The sequence below is a fragment of the Galeopterus variegatus genome, unplaced genomic scaffold (genome assembly GCF_000696425.1).
Source record: "Galeopterus variegatus unplaced genomic scaffold, G_variegatus-3.0.2 Scaffold3284, whole genome shotgun sequence".
NCBI lineage: Eukaryota > Metazoa > Chordata > Mammalia > Dermoptera > Cynocephalidae > Galeopterus > Galeopterus variegatus.
Genome location: NW_007729395.1, coordinates 148,442 through 164,587, shown reverse-complemented (window position 1 = coordinate 164,587; position 16,146 = coordinate 148,442). Strand labels below are relative to the sequence as shown.

At 38.5% G+C, this 16,146-nt stretch overlaps 1 protein-coding gene across 1 annotated transcript in view; it reads left to right on the top strand.

Moving 5' to 3' along the window:
• The first annotated feature begins 2,311 nt into the window (after positions 1-2,311).
• Positions 2,312-16,146, top strand: part of GDPD4 (glycerophosphodiester phosphodiesterase domain containing 4) — a 120,673-nt gene continuing 106,838 nt past the window's right edge. Inside the window, exons 1-2 of the mRNA XM_008584505.1 lie at positions 2,312-2,506; positions 6,983-7,086. Of these exons, the coding sequence (XP_008582727.1) occupies positions 2,318-2,506; positions 6,983-7,086 (293 nt within the window). The 5' untranslated portion in view covers positions 2,312-2,317. The remainder of the gene's footprint in view (positions 2,507-6,982; positions 7,087-16,146) is intronic.

The following is a 16,146-nucleotide window of genomic DNA, read 5'->3' as shown; positions in this document are numbered from 1 at the left end:
CGGTTCCCGCTCACTGGCTGAGCGAGGTGTGGGAGCAGCACCGAGGGTTGCGATCCCGTTGCCGGTCCTGGTCCGGTACGGGCGCGACACTGAGGGTTGTGATCCGTTGCCGGACACGAAAAAAAAAGACAAAAAGGAAAAGACGGTCCTGGTCCGGTACGGGGGCAACACTGAGGGTTGCAATCCGTTGCCGGACACGAAAAAAAAAAGTCAAAAAGGAAAAGAAAAAAAAAAAATTCTCAAGTTCTCTAATCTTTTCTTCTGCAGTGTTTAATTTGCATCATTTAAGTTTTTGAAAATATCTTTCATGTCTCTTCTTAACATGCCCATTTTCCTCTACTTTCTTAAACACATGGAATATAGTTATAATAATGTTTTATCATCCTTGTCTACCACTTCTGTCATCTGAGACATTTATGGGTTGTTGTTGCTTATATTTTTCCCACTCTGTATAGGTTGTGTTTTCTTGCTTTTTTGTGTGCCTGGTAATTTTTGATTGGATGCTAGGCATTGTGAATTTTACTTTGTTGACTGCTTCTTATATTTAAAAAATATGTTCTTGAAATTTTTTCCAGAACACAGTCAAGCTACTTGAAAACATTTTGATTCTTTTGGAGCTCAACTTTAAACTTTATTTTATACCAGACCATAGCAGTCTTTAATGTAGGCATAATTCCACTACTGAGGCAATACCCTTTTGTGTATGCTACCTAATGCCCCGTGCATTATAAAGTTTTTTTTCTTCTTGGTTGGTGGAAACACTAACTATTCCTAGCCTTATGTGAGCCTTGGAGATTGTTTTATCACCTCCTTTTGAGTGGTTCTTTCCCTAGCTTTGGAAAGTTTCACATGCATGTAGTGATAGATATTCAACTGGAGACTTGTAGAGATGAAGGGAGAACTTGGCTTTCCCAGATCTCATTTCTTTTTTGCTCAATTCAGGGAGACTGCCAGCTCTACCTTCAGTTTTCCTCCTGGTGCTTCGTACTGAAAATTCTATCCAAGTTGGAAATGGAGCATAAGTAACACTCACTTTCTTTGTTTTTCCTCCTTCAGGATTGCTAACCTGCACTGCCTGTTGTCCAATGTCTGAAAACTGTTGTTTTATATTTTTCCCAGTTTTTTAGTCACTTAAGGTAGAAGGGTAACTTTAATTCTTGTTACTCCATTTTGGTCAAAGTGGAAGTTTAGACCATGCACTCTTAAATATGACAATAGAGAGCCTTTTACAAAAATAAAGTGGAACATGACAAAGTTTTCGGGAGCAGATACTATTGCCTGGGATCAGGTCCTTTAAGACTATTCTTGGTTGTTTTTTTTAAAATAATTTGTTCTTTTTCCACCCTGAATTCACATTTTATCTGGAAGTTCCTTTGGTATGGGAACAATTTTCTTCAATTACAGTGGAGTGAGAAAATGCAATAGTGATTGCTAGATGTCCCTCAATATCTGTTTTTCCTTTTTTTTTTTTTTTTTTTACCAGTGAGAAAATCCCTGTTAGTGAAATGTCATCTTCAACTTCTGTAAATATCCTTAAAATAAAGGGGAATTACTTCTTTGTTCTTCCTCCTTCCTGCTAGCAGTGATTAGAGGTGATGTTATAACTTGAGCAGTCGTACTGGACCCTGAGAAGGAATCCCTGTGCCGGGAATGGTGGGACAGTGAGATGAAAGATGACTGTGTACTTAATGCCTTTGTGAAGCTGCATACTACATATACTACAAAATACTACATATTTTGTTCTTCCTCTGAAATTTTTTTTTGTTGGTGAAAGTAAAAATAAACTTGTCTTATTTCAGCTGTTGCTGGTTTGAATGTTCCACCGTTCATAATTGAAGCTAACCCTAACTGATTCCATATGGAAGAGAAGAGAAAGGGAAGGGGCAGGCAGCTGTGTGTCTGAGTCACTTATTAGACAAGGATTGTATTTTACATGTAGCTCACCCATGCCTCTAATGTCTCAAGTTACTTCAAGAGCATGCTATTGTTAAAAATCACATTCATATGAATTATGTAATTTGATGCTTTCAGCATCTATCATTATCAGGACGGGGAACATGGTCCTATTATAGAGGTGAGAAAACTAAACCTAGAATGGTTCAGTGACTGCTGTAAACACTCAACAGGTTAATGGGAAAGGTAGGATGAAGCTCTATTCTTCTGCCCCAGATCTTGCATATTATCCTTGATTGTTAATGGTTTCTTATTCATCTATATTTGATAGAATTTTCTATAGAATGGTGGGGTAGAGTACATTAAGGGGAGCTACACTAGATCCTGATTGTTTTATTTGTCATTTCCAGCAAAAGGGTGTATTATGTCAAATATGGTCAACAGGATAGAGCCCACGAGGAAGGAGACAGAAAAACCAGAAAGCTTTAATCCATGGATTTCTCAGTTCTTCAGCCACCAATGCTATATCACCTTCCTTACTGGCTGCTACAGTTGCCACTGGAAATATGGACAATGGGAGACAACTAAACTTGGATCCTGTTGCTGCACTCGGGTACAGAGAGATGGGAAGGAGCTGGGACCACACTTTCTCAGATTGGGGAGCGTGAGCTGGCCCTGGGCCCCATGAGACTCCTGAGCTAATTAGAGACTCCAGGACTGGGAATGCTAAGGCTCTAGTTCTTTCATGAAAATACTGTACCAATTCTGGAGCCAAAGTTAAATTTATGAAAACATGTACTTGCCTTCTTCATTTGCTTTCACTTTTATTCTTTTCTTTTCTACCTGTCTTATGTCATTTACTCATTCATTCACTTTTACATTTTTTTCATTCAGTGAACCTTCAAGAAGAAATGAGGTTTGGGTGCAATTAGATATTTTTGGCTAGGGATTACAGGAATTCCTGAATCTTTGATAATTCTCTATTTTCTATGAGTTTCTCAATGGAGAAACTTGTGAGGAAAAAAACAGCTAATGGGAAACAAGGTGCTTCTTCATTATTTGTCAAGCCAGTGCCTGATTTTCCCTAATGAAGAGCTGTAGTAAGGTTGAGTTGGGGCATGTAGCCTAGCTTCATTGAAGGTGTCTTTCTTTCTCTAAGCCATGTGTTGGGACCCTATGATGGGCTGCATAGTTTAAAAGATTATATGATGAGCACACTGAAGTGAGTAGAAGAGGGCCAAATCATGTACCTTCACTTACTTATAAACATGTTCCAGCTATGTCCAAGAATCTGACAAGTTGGATCACTGATATCTTATGCCTGAGCTAGGAAACACAAGAGAAGGAGTAGGAAATGGGAGGCTTCCCTGGAGTAGGCAGGAATGTTCTTCTGTTTCCTATCTCTTTCCTACCCAGATACTTGGCTTCTATGTTAGTCACTGGGTATAACCAAAGAGCTTCAGGCACGGTTCCTGCTGTCAAGGAATTCACAGTCTTCTGAGGAGAAAGACAAGTGCACATACAATCTCAATATAGTGAGAGATGTGCTACAATTGTGTGTATGTGCCAGCCTATTTTAGATGGAGCAGAGGATATGAATGGAGAAGTGATGGGGAATGAAGCTAGAGAGGGAGATGGGTCAGATGTTGTGTGGTTTTAAGAATTTGACCTATGCTATATAGGAAATAAAGAGTCCCTAAAGATTTTAAGCTGGTGATGTAGTCTGAGCTATGTTTTGGAATGATGATTTGATCATGTGGAGGATGTATTGGAAAGAACAAAACTAATGCAGGGAGACCTTTTGCTTTCAAAGAGAATGCAACGTCGGTATTCCAAATAGGAGATATTGGTGGCCTGGATTAGAGTAATGGTGGTAAAGGTGGACAAGAGTGAATAGATTCAACAGATATTTATTACTTAGGGATGAGGTAGAAAGTCCCGTGAGAGCTATAAAGAAGAACATAGAGGGAAAAATAAAGGGAGGCTTCATGGAAAAGGTGACATTTGAGGCAGTGTGGTGTAATGGAAAAATCCCTGGACCAGAGCCCGGAAGTGTGTATGGGTCCTAATTCTAACTCTGCCCTTGGGCTGGTTATGTGATATCTTTGAGCCTCTTTATAACTAGGGAGTTGAACTAGATAATTCTCAAGGCCCTTTTCTGCTTAGAGGAAGGAGTATAGCATAAGCACTAAGATCTTGTGTTCTGGGGAAAGACTGCCCAGATTCAAATTATGCCTTCACTGCTATCTCCAAATTTGAATTACCCCACTGTGGGAGCTTAGGCAAGTTACTTGACATCCCAGTGCTTCAGTACCCACCAGCAGGGTTAGTTGTGAGGGCAGAAGAAGTGATATGTGGAAAACACTTTGAATTTGCCTTGGCACACAATTAGCACTCAATAAATGTTAGCTATTATTGTCACTGTTCTTGGAATCACTGACTTGTGGAAGTGACATAGAGAAGTGATAGTACAGGGGATTCTTGGTGGAGGGAATATGATGAGTGAATGTCCAGAAATGGAGAAGCACAGGGGTGTTTAGGGAAAAATGAATTTCCACAGTAGAATTTAGGGGCATGTAAGGGAATAAACAGTAAGAAGCAGTGTTGGAAAGGAATATTTTGATCAAATTTTAGAGCATCTTTATGTCAGGCAAAAATATTCGAACCTTATCCTGTAAACAGTGGGGAGCTTTTGAAAATTTTTTGATCCATGGTGGCAACAATGAGAATCATAAAAAGGAAATGGATTTATTCAACAAAAAATTTATTGAACACTTCATACGAGCCACTGTGACTGAGATAAGCTAAGGCCTTAGGTCTTCCTGCAGTTTACATTCTAGTGGGATGAATTAGGTAATAAATAATAAATGAAGAAAGATGATTTCAGATAGTGATAAGAGCTGTGAAGATAATAAAATAGGAAAATGTGTTAGAAACTGGGATGAGAGAGTGGTTAGAGAAGACCTTTTTGAAAATGTGTTGTTTGATCTCTCTTAAATGAGGAGATAGAGCCAGTTGTGTACATCCTGGGCTCCTGAAGTGAGAACAGATTTGGTTATGTTCTAGAAACAGAAAGAAGGCCAGTGTAGCTGGCGTCTAGAAATGAAGTCAGAGTGTGGAATGGGATGAGGTCAAGGATGGGTAGGCGTTGATCATGTAAGACCTTGTGGACCACGGTAGGCAGTTTGGATGATATTCTAGTACAGTAGGAAGCTCTGAGAGGGTTTTGAGCAAGGGAGTGACATTATCTGGTATATGTTTTATTTATTTAAAAAAAATTTTTTTTGGCAGCTGGCCAGTACAGGGATCTAAACCTTGACCTTGGTGTTATATCATGACACTCTAACCAATGATAAATGTTTTAAAAGTCCACACAAGTTTCGTGAAGAGAATGTGTTTAAGACCTTAGTCAGATCCTATGCTCTTCATTCTCCTGTGCCCGGATGGTAGTAGTTTACTGCACTGAAACCTGTATGTCTCTCCTTAGCTTTTTGGAATGCCCTTTTTATGTTTTCCATTTTGTATTTTTATTCTTACTCCTCACAATAACGTCAGAATTTAGAGAGGGTAGGGATTATTGTTTCCATTTTTTTTTTGTCTTTTATCGTGACCGGTAACGGGATCGCAACCCTTGGTGTCGCGCCCATACCATGACCGGCAATGGGATCGCAACCCTCGGTGTCGCGCCCGCACCATGCTCAACCGGTGAGCAGACCGGTCTCTATATGGGATCTGAACCCTCGGCGGGAGCGCCGCCACACTCTACCGAGTGCGCCACCAGGCTGGCCCATTGTTTCCATTTTTTAACAGATTAAAAACTGTGTCCAAGGGCCGAGCCCGTGGTGCACTTGGGAGAGTGCGGCGCTGGGAGCGCAGCAGCGCTCCCGCCGCGGGTTTGGATCCTATATAGGGATGACCAGTGCGCTCACAGTGCTCACTGGCTGAGCGCGGTGCGGCCGGTCTCAAAAAGGACAAAAAAAAAAAAAAAACAAAAAACTGTGTCCGAAAGATATGGAATTTCTTATTCATGTGATACAGAAGCTTTAAAAATTATAAGTCAGAGAGCAACTCAAATCTAATCCTCCTGGGAAGGGTTTGGCAATCTGTGGCATGGCTTGTTTGTGATATGATTTTCAGTGTGGCGAGTTGCCTTCAAGGCTCATTTTAAATACTTCCTCCATAAAGATATCCTCCAGGCTTTGAGCTCACTCAGGTCTGGTTTCTAGTCCTGCTCCTGCACACTTCTTGGCTATGTGATCTTGAGACAATCACTTTACCTTTCTGAGCTTTTTCCTGCAAAATGAGGTTAATCATACTTAACTCATATGGCTCTTATGAGAAACTAAAGTAGCTTGTGAAGTCCCCAGCACGAAATAGCTACTCAAAAAATGTTTATTCTCTAACTCTGATTCCACCTTCCTACCTGGAGTGAGTAGATAAATGACTGAATGGATAAATGATGAATGAATGAATACAATGAATGAATCACTGAGCAAACATTTGGTAGATGGAGAGGTGGATGAACTCAACAGGTGATTGTTGAAAATTGGCTAAACTGAGAAAACTATGTTAGATATTGGCAGTACAGGAATATTTAAGAGAAATTTCTTCCCAAAGAAGAAACAGTGTAGGGCCGGCCCGGTGGCGCACTGCTACAGTGCGCCGCTTGGGAGTGTGGCGGCACTCCCGCTGAGGGTTCGGATCCCACATACAGACCGGCTGCTCACTGGCTGAGTGAGGTGCGGGCGCAACACCGAGGGTTGCAATCCTGTTGCCGGTCCCGGTCCGGTACGGGCGCGACACTGAGGGTTGCGATCCGTTGCCGGTCACGAAAAAAGACAAAAAGGAAAAAAAAAGAAGAAACAGTGTAGCATCAGAAATAAACACACAATTACAGTTAAATGTAATAAGTGTTATAAATAGGTATATACAACATTCAATATGGGTAAAAAGAAGGAGTGATCACTTCAGCTTGGGGAAGGTAATCCATGGTACTACAGCTGTACTAACTTTTGACAAGTGTATACAGAAATTGCTGAGCTAACACGGATAAATGGAGCTAAGTGAGACTTTTTCTTTCTCTTCCCAGAGTGAGCAATTATTTTGCCCATTTCTGATAATGTCATTTGTCTTATCTGTGATTTTACTGTTCCTGTGGATAGAGACCTCAAATGAATACTTTGGCATTGACTGGTAAGTTTCACTTTTTGTACTTTCATTTGTGTAAGGGCTGATAGCCACCGGGATTGTACCTCAGGTTGAACAGATCTGGTGGCATAGTATGGAGGGTAAACAAAACTGGGCTTCCCATAGCTTGTGGGTGAGAGGCCTGACTCTGGGACAGGGGTGGGATGCCTAGCACCCTAACCTGTATTTCTCTTTTACCTGTGCTCAGCCTCACTCTTAGACCAAATCTGGCTCAGTGGGAAGCTTTCTCTATGCTTCCATTGTCCCCAGTCCTTCTCCTCAGATAACGATTCCCTGATATCTTGTACTCCTTGATATCTTGCTCCTCAGTCTCTCTGTCTGGGTTACTGATGCCTACACTAATTGGTCTTTCATGATCTCTGTCCCTGAACCCTGCCTCTCTGATAACCTCTGCCTCCTCCTTCTATCCTTTGGGAACTTCTAGGACTCTGAACACAGGGACAGACATCCCTTTTTAGCACCCTTTCATGGCTGAAGTCCTACGCCGGGATTGCTCTCAGCCCTTCTAGTTTTTCTGGCCTGTTGCCTTCTAACCTTGCTGTACATCTTATGCATTATTTGGTATTTAGGGGACAAGTGTATATTTGGTTGTGAAGCTTTTAAAAAATGGAATACAGTTTATTTTTCCCTTTAAAGGAGTAAAATATGTTTCATTATTTTAAGTGTAAAAAAATGTAGAAAACAAGGAAATATAATATCTGCTAGGTCACATTCTTGAGTGACAGTCACTTAATACTTATTTCCCAGCCTTTTTTTCTATGCTTATTTTTATATTGCTCTGCTCATACTGTTTATATAATTTTATTTTCCCTTTTTACTTAAAATAATTATAAACATTTTATCAAGTTATTAAAACTCCTAATAAACATCATTTAAAATGGTTTCAAAATGTTGCATGACATGAAGATGCTATGATACACTTAGCCATTTTTTATAGTTAGGCATTATGAGTGATTCCAATTTTCTTGTTTTTATAAAATAATAGTACAGAGAAATCTTTGTATTCTGATTAATGTTCTTAGACTAGATTCCCACAAAAGTGAGGTTATTGAGTCAAGAAGTATAAGCACTGTTAAAATTCATTATGCCTATTGCCAAGTACTTTCCCAAAATTTTATAGCAATTTCCATTTACAACAGAGGTATATGATAGTTTCTATTTTAGTCTGCTACTGGTAGCACAAAATATTCTAATTTTGAATAATTTTTATTAATTTTCTCATGGAGTTATTTTTTGTTTTGTTTTTATTAGAATCATTGAGTTTCAAAACTAATTTATTTTCTTTTTTCATTTTTCTTCTTTTGCCCATTTATCCTTTGGGAGTATTCAGTAAGTTTTTCCATCAGTTCATATATAGTATATTTATGGACCAGTTCTGAATTATTCATTTCTTTGTGTATAAGTTTAAGAATATCTGGGTCTGAGATCTGTAGTTGCCAAGGTCTGTGCAAAGTCTAATATCCAAATTTTTCTGGATCTCTCCCCATCCATTGAGTGGTATCAAAGTCCTAGCTAGGACTTACTACAATATAGCTGAAATAGTGTGGTGGCAGGAAAGGGAACCTCTGGTCATCAGTCTGTACTGGTCACATTTGTCATTATTACTTTCATCTCACAATGCCCCTAGTCAAGCACTAGTCCCTAGCTACTTTTTAGAATTGGTATTCCATTGCGTGCTACAAAAATGTCCCTCACAACAGGATTTTGCATTAACCATAAGCATGGCTCAAGGAACCATCACCATTGCTCCCCAGACTGAAATGCTTATTGGCCAACTTCCATAATCTCCCTTGAAGCCATCCCCCACTTTTGATCCTCTACCTCCAGTATGCAGTGTACAAGTTGGACACAAGTCTGAGTACCAGTGAAGTGTTTGATGCTAGTGCAAAGTTACTCTTTATATTTTAAAAGTAGGCACAATCTTTTGTTTTCTTCATATGTTTTACCTTAAAAACTATATGATATTAATATAGCTATACTAGCTTTAGTTGTTTTATCTTTTCATCATTTTCTTTTTTTTTTTTTTCTTCCCTTTTTGTCTTTTTTCGTGACCGGCAACGGATTGCAACCCTCAGTGTCGCGCCCGTACTGGACCGGGACCGGCAACGGGATCGCAACCCTCGGTGTTGCGCCCGCACCTCACTCAGCCAGTGAGCAGCTGGTCTGTATGTGGGATCCGAACCCTCGGCGGGAGCGCCGCCGTGCTCCCAAGCAGCGCACTGTAGCAGTGCACCACCGGGCCGGCCCCCATCATTTTCTTTTTAACCTCTTTGTATCTTATGTTTGGAAAAGTCTCTAGTAAATAGCATATGTTTGGGTTTCTCAAATCCAGTATGGCAATATTTGTCATTGTATTCCAAATAAAAAGACATCTCTGTATTAACATAGTTACTGATATGTTTCAGCTTACATCCATAATTTTCCTAATGCTATTGTCCTGCCAGTTTTATATTCTTATTTTCTTTTTTCTTGGCTTATTTTATATTAAGGTTTTTTAAATTATTTTATTTTTTCCACTCTATTATCTTGGAAGGTGTACTCACATTTTTCTATCTGACTCACTCTTGCTATCTTTTTTGTAGCTACTCTGGAAATTACAACATGTAATATTGACTCATCAAAGTTTAATACTAATTAGTATTTTAACCCTTTTTTGGATAATACAAAGATCTTGAAATAATTTAACTTCATTTACCTACTTATGACTTATAAGCTGTGTCCTTATTTGTTTTAATTCTACATAAATTTTCAACCACTTATGACATTATTATTGTTGTTTTGTATAGGAATATTCATTTAGATTTACCTACATATTTACCTTTTTTATTGCTCTTTATTTCATCATGAATCTCTGATCTTTCATTTAGGGTCTTTCTTCCCTCTGCCCCCTGTCCCCCCGGATAAAAATACTTACTAGTATTTCCTTTAATAAGAATTTCTGGTGACAAATTCTTGCAGTTTTTATTTTTGTGAAAATGGCTTTATTTTATCTTCATCTTGAAGGATATCTTAGCTGGGTATAAAATTTTAATTCAGCAGTTTTTTCTTTTAGCACTTTGAATTTTTATTCTTTTATCTTCTTGCTTTAATTATTTCTCTTGAGAAGTCTGCCATCAGTCTTATTTTTGTTCTTTTGAAAGTAATCTGTTTTTTTTTTTCATCTGTCTGCTTTCAAGAGTTTCCTCTTTATATTTGGTTTTCAATAATTTTGCTATTATGTGTTTAGATATGGTTTTCTTTGCTTTATTCTACTTGAAGTTCTTAGACCTTCTTAAATCTGTGATTTGATGTCTGTGGTGGCTTTCTGCTGTCAGTTTAGCTAAGCTGGAACTTTATTTCTCTTCCCTGTACAGTTTCAGTTTCAAGAGAAATTGGCACAAGATGTGGAAAACACAAGTGAAGCAGCAGCCATTTTTTATGCTCTGAAGGTTGGTGAAGGGTAATAAGCATTGTGGCAGTATGCAGACATTGTTTCTGATCTTCAAACTCACCTTGTTGGTGTGGGAAGCACTTGAATCTGCAACTCTTCTGACTTCCACCAGATCTCTTCCTTTAGTTTATCTGAGTCTCGAACCCAGTTTTTGTCCAACTTCATGGCAAAGAATGCTAGATCCTTCTGTAGGTTTCCCATGCTATAGAGGCTAAAGGCAGTGAGAGTCATTTACAAAGTTGAATTTGTCATTGTGGGTTCCAGTTCATCCTTGGAAGTTCTAGTTTGTCCTTACTTTCACCACTTCATATCTACCTTTTTCCCTGATTGCCAACCTGACTAAGTATAGTGACTTAAGGCCTAATACCAAATGTAGAGACAACAACTTCTTGTACAGATTTCTCTATAAGTTCCTATGTTGTGCAAACTCTAATTTCTTTAATAAATCTCTTATTTTATATCACTCATAGTGGTTCTGCTTCTCAAACAATTACAGACACAAAAATTGGTATCAGCATCAGTTCTAGAGGGACAGAACCTTAAGGATGGGTTCTCTAAGTGGGTTCTAGGTTCTCTAGAATTGGTTCTCTGAGTTGATTAAATTTAAAGATGTAAGAGCTCTGTTTCCAGTGGTAAAGGAGACAGTGATTGCTCATGGCATGCATTGGTAAAACATTTACTTAAATTATTACCTATAGACACCTTTAATCAAGTACCTATGGAAGCTAAAGCTTTGGTTGACTAAGTAGTTGCTTTCATAGAACGTTTTAATGAAAATAAGGGGTATAGTGTCTTTTCTGCAGAAGATATATTCCAAGACCCCCAGTGGATTCCTGATACCATGGATAGTACAGAATCCTATGTATACTATGTTTTTTCCTTTACGTACATACCCCTATGATAAAGTTCAATTTGTAAAGTAGGCACAGTAAGAGATCAACAATAATAATAAAATATAAAAGTTATAGCAATGTACTGTAATAAAAGTTATGTGAATATGATCTCTTTCTCTCTCTTAAAATATCTTATTGTACTGTACTCACCCTTCTTCTTGTGATCTGTCAATCTGGTGGCCAAGGTGGCTACTAAGTGATTAACAGGTGGGTAGCATATATAGCATGGATATGTTGGAAAAAGGGGTGATTCACGTTCCACGTGGGATGGGGCAGAATGGTATGAGACTTCATCACACTACTCAATAGTGCACAATTTAAAACTTATTAATTGCTTTTTTCTGGAATCTTCCACTTAATAGTTTTGAACTATGGTTGACTGTAGGTAATTGAAACTGCAGAAAGTGAAATGGAAGATGGGGGGACTTCTGTATAATGAGCTATGATGCCTGTTTTCAGTAGTAAAGGGATGACAGTAGGAGCTGCTGCCATCAAACCAGTCATTTATTTTTATTTTTTATTTTTTTGTGGCTGGCCATAGGGATAAAACTCTGGACTACTCTCCAGCCAATTGAGCTAACCGGCCAGCCAGCTGCTGCCATCAAACCAGACACTCTGAATTCATTGGGAATTATGAGACCTCTTGGTTGCAGGCACCAAGTTATGGCACTTAATTGCCAAAGCCAAGATGAGTATAGTTACCATAATGGGCAGCAGAGTTGACACAGTAATAAAAGTGGTCTGACCTGAGAAGATATTTGGTTTTGGCTAGTTGATTACAGCATCCCTAAAACTGAAATAGATAGGCAGCCTACTAAAATCTTTCTTAGGCTATTTCTGTATTAATGCTCTAGTTCTCATGAAGAGAAGTCTGAATTGAATCACCACCACAGAGAGTGTGGCTCCTTAACAAATTCCTTCAAAAATAGACTTGGCCAGTTCACAGACTCAGAGGCCCCTGAATGAAGGGAAGTCCTTGAGTAAGGACCCTCCTACACAGCCAAAAGTGTATACTGTCAATCTTCTTACTAGGTTTCCCCAAGGAACCTCTGGCATTTTACCAGGGTGGCTGTGAATTGGGCTTGAGTAAGGACCCTCCTACACAGCCAAAAGTGTATACTGTCAATCTTCTTACTAGGTTTCTCCAAGGAACCTCTGGCATTTTACCAGGGTGGCTGTGAATTGGGAAAGAAGAAATACTTTTTAGGAAGTTGCTGGACACTACTCTGAACTGAAATGAATTCCTGGAGATTTGAAACACCATTGTGAGACTTCTGGGAAGATGGCAGACTAGAGGTGCCCAGGGCATGTTCCTCCCACAGAGGAAGATGGAAACAGGCCCACTGCCACTGCTGCTGCAGTTGCCAGAGCAATTGTCTGGTCCCAGAACAATTGCCCATCACAGACCAGCTCCCTGCAGAGCAGATCCCTGCAGTCCTGTGGGTTACCTATCAGTGCAGCCAAGAATATTATACCCAGCAAATCTATCCTTCAGAAATGAGGGAGAAATAGTATATTTCCCAGACTAACAAAAACTGAGAGTTCACCACCACATGACCAGCCCTACAAGAAACCTTCAAAGGAGTCCTGCATCTGGAATCCAAAAAAAGATAATCACTATTGTGAATACACAAGAAAGAACAAAACACACTGGTAGAACTAAAATGCAAATGGGAAAGAGAAAGAAACTGTATCTTACCACCTCCAAAACCCAACAAAAACTGAAGACAAACAATAAGAAAGAAACAAAAGATACTTAAAACATTCAAATGAAAATTGACAAAATGTCAGAAGTAAGGCAATACCTTTCAGTAACAACCGTAAATGTAAATTGATTAAATTACCCACTCAAAAGTTACAGGCTGGCTGATTAGATTAAAAAGGTAGACCCCACTACATGCTGTCTACAAGAAACTCACCTCACCAGTAAAGAAACACACAGACTAAGAGTGAGGAGATGGAAAAAGATATATCACACAAATGGAAATCAAAACTAAGTAGGAGTAGCTAGTCTTATATCAGATAAAATAGACTTTAAACCAAAGCTATAGAAAGAGACAAGGCCATTGTATAATGATAAAGGGATCTGTCCAGTAAGAAGATGTAACAATCATAAATATATATCCACCCAACATTGGAGCCAAGATATATAAAGCAAACACTTTTAGATCTAAGGAAAGAAATAGACCCAAATACAATAATAGTGGAGGATCTGAACACCCCTCTCCCAACATTGGACATATTATCAGCACCACACTCTCCCCCCGCCTTTTCTTTTAAAGATAACCAGTAAGGGGATCTTAACCTTTGACTTGGTGTTGTCAGCATTATGCTCTCCCACGTGAGCGAACCAGCTATCCCTATATAGGGATCCAAACCTGTGGCCTTGGTGTTATCAGCACCACACTCTCCCAAGTGAGCCACGGGCCAACCCTCCAACATTAGACATATTATCAAGGCAACAAATCAACAGAGAAATACAGGATTTAAACCACATATTAGACCAATTGGACTTGACAGATATCTATGGAACATTTCACCAACAACCACAGAATATGCATTCTTCTCATCAGCACATGGAGCATTCTCCAGGATGGACAACATGTTAGGTCACAAATCAAGTCTAAACAAATTTAGAAAAATTGAAATCATTCCAAGTATTTTCTCAGACCACAACAAATTAAAACTAGAAATCAATAATAAGCAAAACTCTGAGAACTACACAAACACATGGAAATTAAGCAATGTGCTCTTGAACAGCATATAGGTACAAGGAGAAATTAAACAAGAAATAAAAAAATTTCAAGGAACTAATGAAAATAAAGACATGTCATACTAAAACCTGTGGGATGCTGCAAAAGTGGCACTAAGAGGGAAGTTTACTGCAGTAAACACACCAAAAGAATAGGAAGATTTCAAATAAACAGCCTAAAGCTACATCTCAAAGAACTAGAAAAACAAGAACAATCCAATTCCCAATCAGTAGACAGAAAGAAAGAATTAAGATCAGAGCAGAACTAAATGAAATAGAAACCCTAAAATTGATACAAAAGATCGATGAAACAAAAAGTTGGTTTTTCAAGAAGATAAATAAAATAGACAAACCATTAGCTAGGCTAACTCAAAAAAGAGGAGGGAAGACCCAAATAACAAAAGTTAGAAATGAAAAAGGAGACATTACAACTGATACCACAGAAATACAAAGAATCATTAGAAACTATCATAAACAACTATACACCAACAAATTTGAAAACCTAGAGGAAATGGATAAATTTCTGGACACATACAAACTACCAACAATGAACAAAGAAGAAAGAGAAAACCTGAACAGACCAATAACAAGCATGAGATTGAAGCAATAATCAGCAGTCTTCCAACAAAGAAAAGCCTTGGACCAGAAGCTTTACTGCTGAATTCTACCAAACTTTAAAAGAGGAATTAATACCAATTCTTTTCCAACTATTTCCAACTATATACTCAAAAAATTGAAACAAAGGCCATTCTACCAACCTCATTCTATGAGGCCTCCATCACCCTGATACCAAAATCAGACAAAGACACAACAGCAAAAAGCTACAGGTCAATATCTTTGATGAACATAGACACAAAAATCCTCAACAAAATATTAGCAATTACAATAGAACAACACATCAAAAATACTATACCCCATGATCAAGTGGGATTTATCCCAGGGATGCAAGGATGGTTCAACATACACAAGTCAGTAAATGTGATACACCACATCAACAAAATCAAGGAAAAACCCATATGGTTATCTCAACAGGTGCAGAAAAAGCATTTGACAAAATTCAACATCCTTTAATGATAAAGACTCAGAAAATTAGGTCTAGAAGGAAAGTATCTCAACACAATAAAAGCCATATATGACACATCCACCACCAATATCATTCTGAATGGGGAAAAGCTGAAAGATTTCCCCTTAAGAATGGGAACAGGACAAGAATATCCACTCTCACCACTCCTATTTAACATAGTATTGGAAGTACTAGCCAGAGCAGTCAGGCAAGAGAAAGAAATAAAGGGCATCCAGATTGGAGAAGATGAAGTCAAATTGTCCCTATTTGCAGATGACATGATCCTATCTATAGAAAAGCCTAAAGACTCTACAAAAAAATTCTTAGAGTTGATAAACAATTTTAGTAAGGTTGCAGGATACAAAATCAACACACGAAAATCAGTCATGCTTTTATACTCCAACAACAAACTAGCCAAAAAAGAAATCAAGAAAGCTAGCCCATTTACAAAAGTCACCCCAAAAATAAAATACCTAGGTATCAGTTTTACCAAGGAGATGAAAGATCTGTACAACAAGAACTACAAATCACTGTTGAAAGAAATTAAAGAGGATACAAAGAGATGGCAAGATATTTCATGCTCTTGGATGAGAAGAATTAGCATTATGAAAATGTCCATACTACCCAAAGCAATCTACAGATTGAATGCAATCCCCATCAAAATGCCAATGACATTCTTCACAGAAATAGAAAAAACAATCCTAACATTCATGTGGAACAAGAAAAGACCCCTGAGTAACCAAAGCAGTCCTGAGCAAAAAAATAAATAAAGCCAGAGAGGCATAACACTACATGACTTCAAATTATGCTACAAAGCTATAGTAACCAAAATAGCTTGGTACTGGCATAAAAACAGACACTGGACACAGTCAGCCCACATAATTACAGCCAACTGATCTTTGACAGA